We start from the raw sequence: 17233 nt of genomic DNA on the forward strand, positions 1-17233 counted from the left end.
AATTTTATATTAGTACCTTCCCTCTACTTAAGTATTTTGTAGCTCTCTACAGAGAACTTTTTGTGGATAGGGCAACAACCCCTCCTGGCTTTGCCAGTGTTTTGGGCAATCTGAGCCAAACCACTACTGCAAACCAAGATCTATGGGTTTCTCCAGATTTGCAGACATGGCTTTCCCATATTGGTGACATGATGTTTGATGGTTTCCACCACCACCTCCATCACCCGCCACTGTGCAACCATGCCGGGCCTAATTAGGAGTAACTGCACACACTGAGACTGGGGTCCCATCTACATGTTTTACTCTAGCTCCCTCCCAAGAGTAAACCAAAAGGGCATTTCTCTTTTGCTTTGGAAGAGCAGGTGCACATTTACCTGATCTCCATCTCCACTGGTAGATATCCAGGTTTGGACCCCCCGATATTAAGTGTGTCACTTCTGTAAGCTACAGTGTAAGTAACAAGGCATGGTCACATTTGAGGGGAAAAGGATTGCTGAAGAAAATTAACAACCAACAAAGTTACAAGTAGTTGTCAACAGCATGGAGAAAAAATGGAGGTGGGATGTAGGTGTCATTTTAATTGCTGATGTTTAAATAAGGGATTTCTTATCCCCCCCCCCTCCTTTGCTGGGCATTTATTAATTAATTCCTTTCAATGGCGCAAAAATTGACTGTCACTTCAACACACCCTTTATCTTTTTCTAGCTCATGTTTAATCTATCTGCTGGAAAGATAGATTTTTCTGTGCCTGGAAAAAGAAGTCAGTCACGTTTGAACACATTCAGAAAAAGAAGCAGTGAAAAACAGTATCTTTGCAAAGGATTAAAAAATATATAATTCCATAATCTTGATGTAGCTATTACAAATGAAACAGACAGTATCTTGCCCTCTTCTGACCACAAGTGTAGCTCTTGGTGATCTCTTAACCAGGTCACTGACCTGGTCAAAAACCACTTGAGCGCTAGCAATTCTATAGCATCAGGTACAATTATCTTTCTTTATAAAGCACCTCCTGTCAAACTAGAAGGGGGCGGGGGGCAGATTTCTTGCTTGCAGGAGCGACTTTATATTTTACTAGAACCCATGAACAGGAGCCAGCTGCAGAGAACGCATGTAGAATCGAGGAATTCTGAGCCCAAGGCATTTGTTTTGCCAGTGCTGAAAGTTCTTGACAAAGGTTTATTCATGATGGCAACCCCACCACAACCACCTGCAACAATGACACTCCTCCTTTCTTCATTTCAAGAGTATCATTTAGGAAGGGAGGGAGTTAATTTGGTTATTAAAGAACAAAAGAAATTGATGATCTCCTTGAAATCACCCAGATAGATACCAGTAGATACAGATCTACCTTCTGCCCACTGCTGCACTAGACACAATGAAGCTTTTAGACAGGAGATGGAAAGTGGGTTAAACCCAAAAGTGCCTTTCTGTGTGAGAATGAGTCTTCTATGCATGGAAGGGCTGTTTTACACCTTGATCTCTAAAGTGTTCCACAATAAAACAAACAAAAATCAAAGGTGTTTTTCCTGCACAATCAAGATGCATAGGGACCGCCTCCAAATCTCCACAATATACAACAGAGACTATCTCAACAGCCATGTGCTTGCCTGATACTGACTGAGCATCCCCCTCTTCCACTTCCATCCCTGCCACCTAAAGACCTTGTAAGCCACCTCACTGGTCATAACAACATCTCCTGTATTTTTCTGTGTAGGTAGTGGAGTGGACTCACTCAGGTGATTGTGGACTCTCCTTTATTGGAGGTTTTTAAGCAGAGGTTGGATGGCCATCTGTCTTGGATGCGTTAGTTGAAATTCCTGCATTGAAAGGGGGTTGGACTAGGTGACCCTAGGATCCTTTCCAACTCTACAATTCTATGATTGTACCAACTCTGGTCAAACAAGGGTTGAGGGGCTTTAAAGCCTTCTCATATGATACAAAACCCAGACCAGAATGAAAAGTGGGGAAAAGAGAGGATGAGGGTACATGTAATAGTGGGCCTATCAAACCTTCAATTGTGTTTTTGTGTGTGTGGGTGGGGAGCCTTATATCCTGCCTGAAGATAACAAAAGGGCCTGCACTATAAGTGGTCAAAGCCAAAGGCAGGTTTTGCTTGGAACGTCCCAACGACAGAAACACACTCCTGACTTTATACTGCAGCACAGCAGACGGCAAAGATTCAAAGCTAGTGAATGGCTGCTAATATGCCACATAAATTTGACAGAGGCAAACATTCAAACCCTTAAGTGGCAGCATCCACTGATCTTAAATAAGACGAATGTGACAAGCCTGCCTGGCTTGCAGCTGCCGCTGCTGCCATAAGGTAATGACACCTCTGTAAGATGCATCATTGCTCTGCCGGTGTAATCTTCACTGCATGAGAGCCACACCTCCCGAGCATGGCTGACTGCTCAATTTGACTCGACCCAATGAATTAAAGAGGGTCAGGGGAAGAGACTAATAGCTTTCAGCTAAGCTGTACTGCTAAATCCTTTTTGTTCCTCCTCAGTAAGTCTCCGTGCTTTCTCTTCCTAGCAGGCATTATGTAAATCAAGCATCCCTTAAAGTGATATTTAGAGCTGCGGGATAATACAATAAAAATAATGCTGTTTCCCACCTGCAAACTATTCCCTTTCATATCAGACTCTGCCCACTGAAAACTGTGCTTTGCCACTCAAGCGGCAAACATTCTTAAATGCCTGAAGGTGGGGGGGGGAGCTTTGTTACACATGAAAATCATAAGAACCAAAATTTGCATTTCACTTTTTTGCGGGGGGGGGGGGGGAGGGAGGAGGAGGAGGGTTGAGGGGATGAAATAAATGATTTGCTAATCTAGCCAAGGGTCTCAATTTTAAAGCCACGCGGTGAAGAGATGGGTCTCGAGGAGAAACCGTTACTAACTTTCCAGACTGCTGCAATTCATCCAGCTTTTGAATGATGGCTAAACTGTAAACAGATTGCTGCTGCAGCTTCAAACGATGCACAACAGAAGGGTCACTACAGGAAGGAAGTTCTCGCTTGGCTGTATCACTGCTTCTGCCAGCCCACACATGGGAATCAAGGGTGAGGAAAGAAAACAGCCAGTAAAAGTGAAAGAGCAACCTATCAAATTAAAAGATAGGAGATTGCCATCTTGCGCTTTCTAAGGGATAGAAGGGTAAAAAACTCCACAAGCACGTGCCTAGCCCAGCTGCAAACACCTCCTGGGAAAGGAAAGGTGGTTCAAAGTCTTCTATGCTATCTCTGCCTCCCTGGACCCCGCAAGTGTTATTTTCAGCAGCAGTAAAAATGACCATCCACAAGGGAACAAGACGTTGAGAAGTCAGGCAGTGCTTTGGAACATCACACCCCCCTTCTAGTTTTATTTCTCATTTCACAGCTGGAAGGTCCTCCGATTTTTTTTTTAGATTGCCGCTTCTTCTGAAATTATTATTCTTCAGGGGATGGGAGGAGAGCAGAGGCTGTTTCCCGGTCTCCAGCACTGATATTTTCCCTACAGCATCTAGGTGTATATCTCTGGGTGGTTAATGAACCACATATCACACAATTCAATATCCCTTTCACCAAGGGTACTGCACCAGACTGATGAAACTGGCTTTCTTTCTGTTGACAGAAGGAAGGCTATATTGTGGAGATCTCTTTGCAACCTGAAATAATTCCTGTAACTGGAAGTTGCAAGGCTGTATTTTGCAAATCCTCCCTCCCTCCCTCTCACACACAAACACACTTCCTATTGCTTCATTCCCCCGTCACCAAGAGCCACCCATTCATTGTGGCATTTCTAAGCACCAGTGGTTCTAGGCTCCAACCATCCCCTTTTATTGGTGTCTTTTTCTTCACTAACCCTGCCTGGCTCACAATCTGCGACATTCCCTTGCAGCCCTACATGACTGGGCCCTTTGCTCCTGATCCTCTTCCAAAGGACACCTTCCTCTTCCTGCCAAGCTCTTTTTTCTCTGAGTATTGGCAGCAGAGGCAAGGGCAGGAAAGGACAAGTCTCTTGTCTTGGAACAGCTTGGGACCTGTTTCTATGAGTTCTGAGCCAGTTTGGCCAAACAATTATTCATCTTTTGTTTACAAGTCTGATGTGATACCATATATGTTCTGTATAATTCTACATTCTCCCTGGTCCTTTTTTTTTTTTTTTTTTTGCTGATGTGCTGCACTGAGCTCAGCTGATGTTTACCATATTGTTCTCTACTCATGATCTAGCTCTCTTAAGACTAGCCACAAACTAGCTGTAAACCGTGAACAAACCTTGGTTACAGCTCATGGATAGGCTTGAAAAAGTGCTGAGCTATGAGTCGAGATTTGGATGACTGGGGAAGACTACAAGCTGCTCTCTAGGAGTTTGCACATACTTGCTATGTTATGGTTTGGCTTAGCATGATGTGCCAACCAGTATTTGCCATGGTCGCTATATATGGTATCCTTGGGTTCAGAGATGCTCTGGTTTGGTTTGCTGTGGAGCAAACAACGGAGGAAGACCACTGCCATTGTTTGGAGGCTTCCTGCTGACCACTGTTGGTAAAGGATTTTGGATTAGATGGACCCCCTATTCCTGATTGAGTAGGTCACATCTTAAGAAGATATGAAGCCACTATATAATCTCAGGCAATCATCTAGTACAGTACTGTCTGCTCCAGCCTGCCCTTCCAGTAGCTGGAGACTCCCAACTCCCACCAGCCTCCCTTAGCACAGCCAGTGGTGAGAGTTACACTATAAAATATCTGGAGAACACTAGGTTGGGGAAGAATGGTTTACTCTGAATGGTTACAGCTCTGTTACATCTTGAGCAGGGGTCCCCAAACTAAGGCCCGGGGGCCGGATCGGCCCAATCGCCTTCTCAATCCGGCCCGCGAACAGTTCAGGAATCAGCGTGTTTTTACATGAGTAGAATGTGTGCTTTTATTTAAAATGCATCTCTGGGTTATTTGTGGAGCATAGGAATTCGTTCATGTTTTTTTCCAAAATATAGTTCGGCCCCCCACAAGGCCTGAGGGACAGTAGACTGGCCCCCTGCTGAAAAAGTTTGCTGACCCCTGATTTTGAGCCTAGGTCCCAGACCTGCAACCTACAAATATTTTACGTCAAGATGCCATGTATTGAACCTAGAACATCTGCATGAGGGGGGAAAGGTGCTTGGTCAAGCTATCTTCTTGTTCATTTATATTTATTACAGTTTGGGGATTTTTAACATTCTTTGTGCTTTTAGTGCAGAAATCCCAGATTCCTGCATGTGAAGCCTACTTGCATACTCAGCAAAATTAAATTTAGGAGAATACTCACACACAATTTTGCCCTTGGGGCTGCATGGGGTGTGTGTCTTTTCCTCACTCAGCTGGTTGGCAACTCGTGAGTATGATCAGCCAATATATAGGCAGGACAGAAAACCCCTTTCCCCATACCATGGATCATTACAATCATGATTACCAGCAGACTGATAACCCTTGCTTGTGTGTATGGCCCTTTTGGAACTCTCACTTGGAAGCGCAGTATCTAAAACAGCAGGTGCTTATGTTTTAATAGCTTGCGCTATTACAGCCCAAACAACCTGGCTGAGCAGGGAATGGCGTAAGGAGCTGCAACCTAATGCATGATGTAAACAACTCCTATTACAATATGCATTCGTGCTGAAGAGAACACAACATCATCAAAGGACTGAATAAGCTATTGCTAATTAATGGAACATGAATGGCTGATTAGATGACTTGAAATATTCGCCCACAACCTTGGCTAAAAGATCTGACAGCAGAACCCAGAATATTCTGCACAAAGCAGGCAGAATATATCCCCCCCCCTCTGAATCATCAGTGTCTTGGCAGGTTATCAGTGAAATGATCGATGGGTTACTGCCATCAACAGCATTTACATCTCATCCATATGTACTTGAATGCCCGAATCACCCTCATGCAGGTTCCACCTCCTTGTCATTAGATCTTGCTTTCTTTGAAATATGCTGTGCTTAAAACACAGATGAAATAGGCTGTGGCTAAAGCACAGCTTTTGAACAGGGAGGTTTGAAGAAACAAAAATAAAATACTAGAGATGGCTTTGGAAACCTCTTTATCATCATAGTCCATTGTTAACCCTCTGCTCCCCTTCCCACTATGTCAGAAGTGTTAGGGGTGCCCTGTCTGACCACCACTTTGATTCATTTAGAATTGAAGGAATGGCAGAGCTCCGGGAAATTCTGGATAACATTCCATCTCCCATTTTCTAACCTGTTGTGCCTTCCTGATTACTGTGTGAGACAACAACATCCTCGCTGTAAGTTGTAACAAACAACACATTACAATTTTTGGCACATCAAGCACAGAACACGAGCTTTATCTTGCCTAGCCGGCAGGCACTCACCCACCAAACACAGCAGATTCCATTGTTCCAAACAGTGTCAGGTCTAAGTGTCAGATCCACCTTGAAATCTCCCTGCCCTGACACCTGGTCATATCCATTTTGTAGACTTAAACTGACTTTACAGTCCCTCTTCCTTGAAAATTGTACACCTGATGTGGGATGGGTGGTGGTGTGGGGGAAGAGATCTCTTATAAATCACAGCATGTTGACAAAACTACCATTTCCAGAATTTTCTGTCATGAAAGGTATAAAACCAATGTGACTTTGCCATATAGATGGGGTCCTCTTCCTAATCGCCTTTTCACTCCTCTGTGTTTTTTAGACAATCTCAATTGTCTAGAAGTCCAATGTGTGTCTGTCTCTGTGGTATCTACCATGTGGTTCCCTATAGATAGAATAGTCTTAACTCCTCTGTTAAATAAGCCATTTCTTTCTCCTCCTCTAAGGATCCACTTCTTCAGCAACTCCTTTGCTGAGCTCCACTTCGAGTTGGAAGGGACCACACTTAACTGCACCTTTACTGCCCTCTGAGTCTTCCTTAGCCCATTCTCTACTACCTTCCTTAGCCCATTCTCTACTACCTATCTGTCAAGTCCTTATGTCTCCACCCCACCTTATCTATCTAATGTACATGACAAAATTTGAGGTCAGGGATTCTTACCACTATGATGCTTCTGCATAGCACTGAATCAGATGCTAAAGACCCCTTCCTATACAGGAATGACCTTACTGGGTAGGTGGGTGGAAGGGGATGAATGATTTCAGGACCAAGAAAATACCTCAAATTAATGAAACAATCAGAAACTTACAGTAGGATCCAGATTGTGTTTTCCTTTCTGTAAAGATCAATATTTATTTAATTAGCCAAAAGAATGGAAAGGGGTGGGGAAAAAGAGAAGCAGGGGAGGGAAGAATCTAATTTGTGTGACATGATTTACCTTCTACAAGTTCACGCTGACTTGCACTTAACAAAAGTGCTTTCTTATTAACCCTCCTCCAACTTTCTGCCAATGCAATCTTCCAAAACTTTTTTTTTCTTATATCAGGCAAAATAATTTCACAAGGAGCAAAGCATCTCTGAGTTGACTTTAAGTAAGGAAGAATAAGTATCTCCCTGCCCTTCGCCAACTATATTGCAACTGCACCCGCAAACCAGATGGCTTCTTAGTGTGCAAAGACAATGGATGAACATAGACACATGTATTCAGGATTCATGAGAACTTCAAAGAGTCAAATTCCTGAGGCCTGGTTTATGAGGTGGAGAGTCACAAATAAGCAACTGAGCAAGTCCGGACATCACGTTAAGTCTAGCATGCAAGCCCACAGAACAGGGCTGGTCAAACACATTTTACTGCTTGAGCAGAAGGACAGATTTGGTGGTCCCCATTTCAACACTGACAAGGCACCTGAGGGCAGCAGGCTCACTTGGAGAACACGCTTATGTTAGAGAAGTTTTAGAAATGGGGAGCATGCAGTCATAAAATCTCCCATCCACACTCTGAAGGGATACAGTCTCTCTCTCTCTGTGTGTGTGTGTGTGTGTGTGTTGTACTATAGGATTCCCCTGAATTTGTCAGAGGAGACCTCTAAGTTTCCCTAACTAGGTATACCTCAAGGTTTAAATTTCTTAGCTTCATGCATTTCATTTTTTGTGAAGAGAAAATTGCTGTTCGTTGATTCAAGATCTTTTGACACATGCTTTCTCATCCACCAAGATCCACATCACCAAAAATGTGCACTGAACCATTTCTGGGATACAATTTTGTCGTTATATTAGGAGATTTAAGCTTCCCTTGAAAATTAACCTTTTCCCTCAGAAAACAAGCAAGAAATTATGTGAGGAAGCAAAACGGGCAATTCCTTACATCTAAAAAATAAAATAAAAATTGTTGTTGATAAAGAAGACCAACTTAGCCAGTGCAGCTCTCGAAATAATGAGGTCTTGTTATTTTTCCAGACATCTGTTGGGCATGTAGCTTGTTAATCTAGACTTCAAAATAATTATTGATGCAACAGAGCTGGATTTAGGATTATCAAGGGTTAGTAACTGCCTGTGACACCACTGCCAATAAGGACAGAAGGAAACTCTCACTTGAGAGAAAGGCAGTTCTTCAAATGCAGAGTTGATCCCTTCCACACAGGTGGAAGAATACATCTCTGTAGGCAAGGGAGCTCCATCAATGGACTGCCACACACGGCCTGAGAGAATTGGGTAGGCCTGGGTGATCTATCCCCATTTGTTTGTTGGCAGTCAGTAAATTTTTCATTTGGAATTTGGCAGCTGCAGGTCAGGTAAGCTGCTTCTGAAGAATTTAGCTAACAGGCTCCAAAAACAAACAGGTTGATAAGATGAAGGGTTGCTTCCGGTTGCCAAAACCTATATTTCAGCTCAGAAGGACATTTTTAAAAATTGTTTCGATGCAGTGGTACTAATTTAGAAATCCCTAAAAACGTTCTTGCTTTTTCTTTATCGCCAGGGCCATTTGGACGCCTTACTTGCCAAGGAAGCTCCAAATCCAATGAGTGGCCTAATTGCAACCTGCTCCACTTTCTGTACCTGCTGCCTGTTTTTAAAACTATGAACAGCAATCTTTCTGCTCTTGCTCTCTGCAAGTTAATTAATTGCTTTTAAGAGGTATCCCCTCCCCTACAAGTTACTTTGTTGATTACAGATGCTGGGTGCTTTATTATGTGTTAATTACTACTGGGATACTTGCTAGCTTGTCAGGTTCATTTCTTGAAAGCAGAAATGCCAGATTTCTATTGAAAAAGAGGTTGCCAAGGCAACCAATACACTCTGGAGATAACTCCCTTTTGGATAGGCCTTCTAAGTAAGCAAAGAATGTGGTCACAAAAAGGTGATGGACATCACCATCATCATAACAATCTATGGCCTTTTAAACTGTGGGTATGGGGGTTATTGTTTAGTTTCTTGTTATGTGTTTTTATACAGTAAACCGTCATGTGATTGTTGGATGAAGGGCTGTATGGAAATTCAATAAAGAAAAAACAAGAACTGTACAAATGTAGCTATTATTTGATCCCTTCTGAGAAGCAACATGGGAGAAAATTTGGATGGGCCATGGGAGAGGATATGATACAGTATTGTGTATGTAGAAATACATGCAAACATAGCAGAGCACAGCCCAATGGTTCCAAATCTAAATCCTGAACCTTCAGTAGGGTGCTGGGCTTATTTCCACAATTTAAATATTGATACACCCATGGCACTTCAGAAATATGTCTTAGTAATGTTACCTAGCATATATGTTTGCAATGAAGGTGATGGAGAAAGCAAGCTCACTCAACAATGGAGAAACAGGCTAGTCAACCACAGCAAGAAAACATCACTTAGTTTCAACCACTGCTCTTTGCATTGAGGCTTGAGCCCAGCTACACAATCAGAAGAACCACGTGTTAAAAGTTCCTGCTCTGCAGAAAAGTTTCAGTGCTTCCACATAATTCCCTGCATGTCAAAGAGATGGCAAAGTTACCTACCCCACCTGTTTCAGCTGATCATGTAGCTCAGTTCTTAAGCGTGCTGGGAAAACTTGCTGAAGCAAACTGTACCAAACAAAGGTTATGAGCCACTGGGATGCGCTGCAAATGAATTCAGTGTGTAACACAGACCTTTGGGCAGATGAAGCCTCTTACCTTGAATTCCATAGGTGTGTATTTTTCATTCTTGGGAGTTGTGTTGCCTTTGTAATGGAGATGATTGGGAGTGGTGGGATGGATAACAGTTGACTCCTGAGATTGCCTCTGGCAACGCTGGCAGTACACATAGATAACAAAGGTCAAGAGGCTAGAACCAAAGAAGCAGGAGACCCCTGTGGCAATTAGGTGGATGAGGCTGAAACCTAGAGAAGAAAGGGTGGTAAGAGATGCTGTGGTTAGAGACATAAACAAGAACAAAAACACTTTCAACAACAATAAGCTGCTCGAGAGGGTGATTTTCTGTTTCCGAGGCATAAGGAAAATGTGTTTCTGAAAGAAGCCAGTGTCTTGCATGGTAACACCCACTAACAGACGTTTCCTTCCCTTACTATCAAGTCTGCTCATCACAGTTCTGCTTCAGTGGCATCACACGCTGCTTTCTTAAAGCTATTCCTTTCTCCTCCAATTGATACTGAAACTAAACATTAAGCTGACAGGCAGAGAAATGAAGTATACAAACAATACACAGCAGCAGGTTCCAAAGAATGTGCATGTCATGGAAATTGGGAGGTGGGTGGTAAACTCAGAATTTCTCAAATCAGAAGAAAGAAAGGCCTTCTGACCTACCTAAAATGCACAAGGAATGAATAAGTGGAGGTGGCTGATAAGGTGTGGTAGGTCTAGGCTGGTTCCCTATTTGAGGAGGTTCTTGGCAAAGTTCCCTTGGGTGGGCCCCTCCTCTGTCAGGGGATTTACCTGGCAGTGGGTGACAGGGAGTAGTGGCAGGATTCTGAGCAGATACATCTACCTGCCATTAAAATTTCCACAATGCCCCAGACTGTCAGGGACACAAATATGATTGCTAAGTGCTCAGATGAAAAATAGGTATTTTTAAAAGGGGCCTAGAACAGGCTTCAGCAGTAGCCATTCCAGGGCTCTGGGACTCTGGAAGCCCAAGGATGCTGAGCGCTCGTGCTAGCACTGGATGGAAGCCTGCAAAATGCTACCACCACCAAGAAGGAGAAGAGCTCATTGCTTTTTCTATGAGACCTCTGCTCAGGGCAGCCAAGGCAGGGGACCTGCTTGGCATTGCACAAGCCACCCCCTGGCTGCCTCCAATATATGCTGGCTGCTAAGGATACAGGGTTCCCCACCCTCCCACCCCGGCCTGGTTCTGCTTCTCCAGCCATCTCTGAGAAGGAATGGTCATGCTGCCTTCTTTACTGAAAGCCTGCATGTGCTCTTCCTGATACTCTAGCCACTAGCCACAGAAACGGAGCCTCCTGGGAGAAAAAAACAGGAGGTGGCAAAAACAAGGGATGACACTGAATATTGCCTGGCTTGGTTTCTTGGTGAGCAATGAAAGCAGAACCCCAGCTGGAAGCTGACACCACTGATGCAGGTACCCCGTAAAGATTTCAAAGAAGAAAGCTCCTGGTGCATAAAACATTCCCCAACACAAATAAGTAGACATATAGATTTCAAAACGCTTCCATTCCAGTGGGTTACCAAGGAGATTCTATTGAGAAAGAGGAATGCAAAGGAGCAAACAACAACAAAAGCTAGTGACAAATTCTAAGAATCATAAAGTTGAAAAGTCACTTGAGGATAAGATTTCCTAGGCTCCTACTTTCAGCATCAATGTAACACTTCAATTCGTGGCTTTTGCCAAGGTGAGTTGTAGTTGGTGAGGTGCTAAGAATTCTCTGGTGCTCTGGTACTGAGCAGCTGATTCCTGAAAACTATTCATCCTCAGTCCTGTAAGGTCTCTCTGCCTTTCAGCTGTGCCTCCATGGCACCTGGCTAAATGTTTGAATAACATGGGCAGTCTATGAATCTGCAGGCTGATGTTTCTGGTTTTGCCCATAACTCAGATTCCCTCTTGTTTCATGTGTGATCGGGCAGCAGGCTGAATTTCTAATGATTATATCTTTGCCAGATATTCAGAGATGCTAAGGGATAAATAATATCCCCATGCATTATATAAACAAATAAGACTGCAATGGCAGAAGAGGGCAGTGAAAATATCAATACCAATGCATAATGATGAATATAAGGTTAATAAGGAGACCCTGAGCTGAGGCACACACCTGGCAGGAGGAATGGGGGACGCAGAAAGCCAACTGTGCTGCTAATGGAACTGGAGTCCTAATTCCATTGCTTCCCCTGCAGTCACACACACTTGATGGGAAGGTCTGCCAATGGAGTGTTTCGCCTTTTCTGTCATTGCTGTAATGCTTTTTGTACAGAGAGTGACTGGTGCGCAGGCCACTGTGAACTACTGCAGCAATCCCCATGCATTCATTTCTCCCCCTCTCCACCCTCGATAACCCCTGGAGGTGCGGAGTGAGATGTGGGAATGCTCTTACACAGAAAGGGAGGGAGATAGGTATGTGTTGTTGTGTATATTTTGTGTGTGTGTGTGTGTGTGTGTGTGTGTGTGAGAGAGAGAGAGAGAGAGAGAGAGAGAGAGAGAGAGAGAGAGAGAGAGAGAGAGAGAGAGAGATTTGGTATGCTCGTTTATGCTTGTGCGGGAGAGAGACAGTAGCAGCCAAGGCTACTTTCACTTCAAAAGGTGGTTGGGTGCAAATCTCATCTTCCTGGAGGTGGCAAACACCATACATAGACCTTTGTGCATGGTAAATGAGAGACAAACACAGAAGCACCCACTACATTCAAAAGTGCTCAAGAAGTTAAAATATTTATACAACTAACAAGGGATGTGTTCGAACCATCCTGAAAAACTTTGCCAGTCTTATCAAAATTCTTTTTTGCTTCTCCTTAAAAGCTTTGGAAGTTTCTCCTGAACCGGAACCTGTATCAATGTATTGCTTATACCATACAGTGGACGCTCGGGTTGCAAACATGATCCGTGCGGGAGGCACGTTCACAACCTGCAGCGTTCGCAACCTGCAGCGCCGCTTGTGTGCATGCAAAGCGTGATCTTTTGATTCTGCGCATGCACTGAAACCCGGAAGTAACCCGTTCCAGCACTTCTGGGTTTGGCGCAAGCGCAACCCGAAAAAAACGTAACCCACAGTGTTCACAACCTGAGGTATGACTGTAATGAAATTCAGTGACAACTCTACAATTAGCTAAGCGCTCAGGAAAATGAGGAATCTCTCTTCATCTTTTCCAGTCCATTTTAAAAGGAGCTGCAGTGGGAAGGACTGTGATTTCCCTGGTAATTAATTATTCTGAGATGCTCCCTCCTCCAAATGAAATTCTTATACCAGAAAACTGAATCACTGATACTTCCTCCCCTCCCTTCCTCCCCTCAGACAATCGGACTCCAATGGAATTAAGGCTATCAACGGGATGTGAACTGCGCAGATTAATGGTTGGGTTGATGCTTCCCAGAAAAGAGGAGTCATGTTAAGATAAAAATAAGATCTATAGTTAGCTGTACTCTACCTCCACAGTTCGTGCTCTCGTCAATGCTTGAGGCTGGCAGGATTACTAAACAAAGAGAAAAACAGTGGGGAGAAAAATGTCATTTTTGTCATCTGCGACATTGTGCAGGCAATTAAAATCCCTTTGCTCAATGCAAGGCAAGTTAATCTCTGCAGCAAATGGAGAGCCTCCCAGAGCTTTGGCAAAAAACACAGAATGTAATATAGTGAAAAAAAAGTTTTAAAAAGAACATACTCTCTATTGCACGAGAACATTTTCTGGATTGCAAACTATCCAAATACAACACAATAAGTGTCCTTAGAACTGTGACAAGACAGAAGTACTGTTTTTGGGGGACAGGAGGAGGGCAGGTGTGGAGGATTCCCTGGTCCTGAATGGGGTAACTGTGCCCCTGAAGGACCAGGTGCGCAGCCTGGGAGTCATTTTGGACTCACAGCTGTCCATGGAAGCGCAGGTTAATTCTGTATCCAGGGCAGCTGTCTACCAGCTCCACCTGGTACGCAGGCTGAGACCCTACCTGCCCGCGGACTGTCTCACCAGGGTGGTGCATGCTCTGGTTATCTCCCGCTTGGACTACTGCAATGCGCTCTATGTGGGGCTACCTTTGAAGGTGACCCGGAAACTGCAATTAATCCAAAATGCGGCAGCTAGACTGGTGACTGGGAGTGGCCGCCGGGACCACATAACACCGGTCCTGAGAGATCTGCATTGGCTCCCAGTACGTTTCCGAGCACAATTCAAAGTGTTGGTGCTGACCTTTAAAGCCCTAAACGGCCTCGGTCCTGTATACCTGAAGGAGCGTCTCCACCCCCATCATTCAGCCCGGACACTGAGATCCAGCGCCGAGGGCCTTCTGTCGGTTCCCTCACTGCGAGAAGCAAAACTACAGGGAACCAGGCAGAGGGCCTTCTCGGTAGTGGCGCCCGCCCTGTGGAACACCCTCCCATCACAGGTCAGGGAAATAAACAACTACCTGACATTCAGAAAAAACCTGAAGGCAGCCCTTTTTAGGGAAGTTTTTAATGTTTGATATTTTTGTATTTGATTTCTGTTGGAAGCCGCCCAGAGTGGCTGGGGAAATCCAGCCAGATGGGCGGGGTATAAATAATAAATATTATTATTATTATTATTATTTAATTCTGGCAAGAACAATGCAAATATAAACAGAGATATTAAAAAGACTCAAATGAGGCATGCAAGTTGTGGTCATAAAATATCTGGATAAATGTGAATACCGTATGATCCAATTCAAAAATATTTTGACCAATGTATGACACAGACATGACACAGACGACCTTGCTATCTAAGGATGTTTGTATAGCGTAGTTTATTTTGAGAATTTATTCTATAAATGATCAGTTACCTTGAATTACATCCATCAGATATAGTGAGGACCACTGGTTTAGGTGGCTTTTTAAAGTGTTAGACAAATCTATAGGTATATCAGGAACTGAACAGAACCTGCATGTTCATATATCTCTAGATACAAAATAATGAGCAGAAGTGTCACACTCTTTCCTTTCTCAGGGACATCGTAGGAACATCTGTCTGTCCTCTGCTGGAAGCAGCATGCTGGTTCTAATTTTTTCCAATCCAGCACAACTTGCCTTGTGTATTTAATTTCTGTGGTGCAAAATAAAAAAAACCTCCCTGATTATATAAGATCTATTAGTCACAGAATCCTTCCCATCCCTAGATGGATGTTAGCTATAATTCTAAATAGTCTATAACTACACCAAAGTTATTGCCATTTCATTTCTTTCCACACATGGGATCCTAAAAATCCTCCTGAATCTCTTTCCTTTTACAGGATGCCTTCTCTTTGCATAATTGAACTAATGGAATACTAGGCAGCATTCAATATGCTCACTGCCTCACAAAACACAATCCTATCAATATTAAAGGTGGCAATCAGTTCTTTTTAGTAAGGCATCCAACCATCTCAGCAATTAGTGGAGCCCTCTAAACCGAGCCCTTTCCTTGTTCATTTAGCATGCGAAGTTGTACCCACCTGGGATCTCATTGTACAAGCAGTCCTGGTATTGTGTGCTGTTCCCAGCACATTGGGAAGATCCTGGATTGTGGATTTCACAGTAACGACTACGATACTGGATCCCATCTTCGTTACACAAGCTCCATTCAGACCATTCGGACCAACCTCCTTAAGAATAAGAGGTAAGACTTAAGCATGTGGGATGATCACAATGTCAAGCCAAGAAAAAAACATGAGGGATAAACAAAGGACAAAAGGTCGCATAGTTTCTGAATATGGAAACCCAACTGAGCATTTAGAAATAATGTCCCCATGAACAGGGGTAGTCTGTTTTGAGAAGCATCAAGTAGACTGAAAAATGACAAAACCAGTTGTCAAGTTCTGTGATTCAGAACTTGGAAAAATGCTCTGCAACGTCTTCTCAACCGAGCTATTGTTTGGGAACAGACATTATCTATCTATCTATCTATCTCTATTTATTAATCTATTTCAAAATTACATTTGAAGAACAACAGAAGAATTACATCAGTCCTGAAAATATCAAATGCATTATGAAAACATATATTTTTTAAAGAACATAAATCCAAAACTGATGGCATTATACAGAATAACAACAACAGGGCTACCTTCACACAAGTGTGTGTTACACAGTGCCTCCTCGGTGTGCAGCCCAATGCAGATATCCTCCCCATTAGAGGGCGCTGGGTTGGTGCAGGTTCGTGTGCGCTGGTAGTGCCCTCCTCCACAAGTTGCTGAGCACTGAGACCAAGGAGTCCAGCAGGACCACGAACCTTTCACTAAGGATCATTCAAAATAAAACAATGCAAAGATGCAGGCATACTTTTCACCCATATGTTAATCCCATCACAATAAAAGACAAACCCAAAGCATTATTTCAAGGAGAAGAAAGCTATGGAGAAGCTACCATGCTAGATGAATAGCATCCTAACTATTTGCCTACAAATACTTTTCCTCACTGTTCACAAGTCCCTATTGGTTTCTTTCTCTGCCAAAATGATTTAAGTTAGTTCATTGCATTCCTGGCCCCTCCAAGCACATAGTTCTGAAAAAGGAGGGAAGGAATGGCTATGATTATAATGCAAAAGTAATGACTATTCTCACACAAGCACATTTCTGGCAACATCCAAACAATGGCATTGGCATCAAAAAGGCAGACCATATTCCCCCCCCCCCCATTTAATATGGTTTTACCCTGTCTGAGAAAAATCTGATACATTTAAAAAAAAAAAAAACCTTTCGCCAACAATATACAGTGGTACCTCAAGTTACAAACGCTTCAGGTTACAAACTCTGCTAACCTGGAAGAGTTACCTCGAGTTGAGAACTTTGCCCCAGGATGAGAACGGAAATCGTGTGCTGGCAGCGCAGCAGCAGCAAGAGACCCCATTAGCACAAGCATGCCTCTAGTTAAGAACAGTTTCAGGTTAAGAATGGACCCCCGGAACGAATTAAGTTCATAACTAGAGGTACCACTGTATTTCTGATATCTGAATGGCCCTTTACAATATTAAACCCCTGTGTGAAAGTCCCCTAGAAAAGCACTTCAGGGTACACAACACCAACAGGTGTGGTTTTGGGGGTTGAGAAAGGGTGGAGAGAATGGGGAAAGGAAGGCTCCTTTACTGTTCTAATCCAGTAAGCAACAGGGCAATAATTTCAAGGACTAGTTAACAAGGAAATAATATTTCCTGATTGCCACTCAGGAAATGGTAACCAATACTTAGAGGCGGATAAGCCATATTGAAATAAGCAAATCTGGACCATGGAATGGTGAGCAAAGTGAAAGTA

At 43.4% G+C, this 17233-nt stretch overlaps 1 protein-coding gene across 10 annotated transcripts in view; it reads right to left on the reverse strand.

Moving 5' to 3' along the window:
* SEMA5B (semaphorin 5B) overlaps positions 1-17233 on the reverse strand; it is a 333647-nt gene that overhangs the window by 1408 nt on the left and 315006 nt on the right. For 7 of the 10 annotated variants that reach the window (XM_033162647.1, XM_033162615.1, XM_033162631.1 and 4 more), the window contains 5 exons: positions 16051-16221; positions 15443-15592; positions 13432-13476; positions 10015-10220; positions 7170-7196 (listed from right to left, as the gene is read on the reverse strand). In XM_033162647.1, coding sequence (XP_033018538.1) covers positions 7170-7196; positions 10015-10220; positions 13432-13476; positions 15443-15592; positions 16051-16221 — 599 coding nt within the window. Of the gene's footprint in view, positions 1-374; positions 445-5896; positions 5963-7169; positions 7197-10014; positions 10221-13431; positions 13477-15442; positions 15593-16050; positions 16222-17233 lie in introns of those variants that run through there. The other 3 variants (XM_033162663.1, XM_033162669.1, XM_033162656.1) reach the window with 3 other exon arrangements.

This window comes from Lacerta agilis, chromosome 1 (assembly GCF_009819535.1).
Source record: "Lacerta agilis isolate rLacAgi1 chromosome 1, rLacAgi1.pri, whole genome shotgun sequence".
Lineage (NCBI taxonomy): Eukaryota > Metazoa > Chordata > Lepidosauria > Squamata > Lacertidae > Lacerta > Lacerta agilis.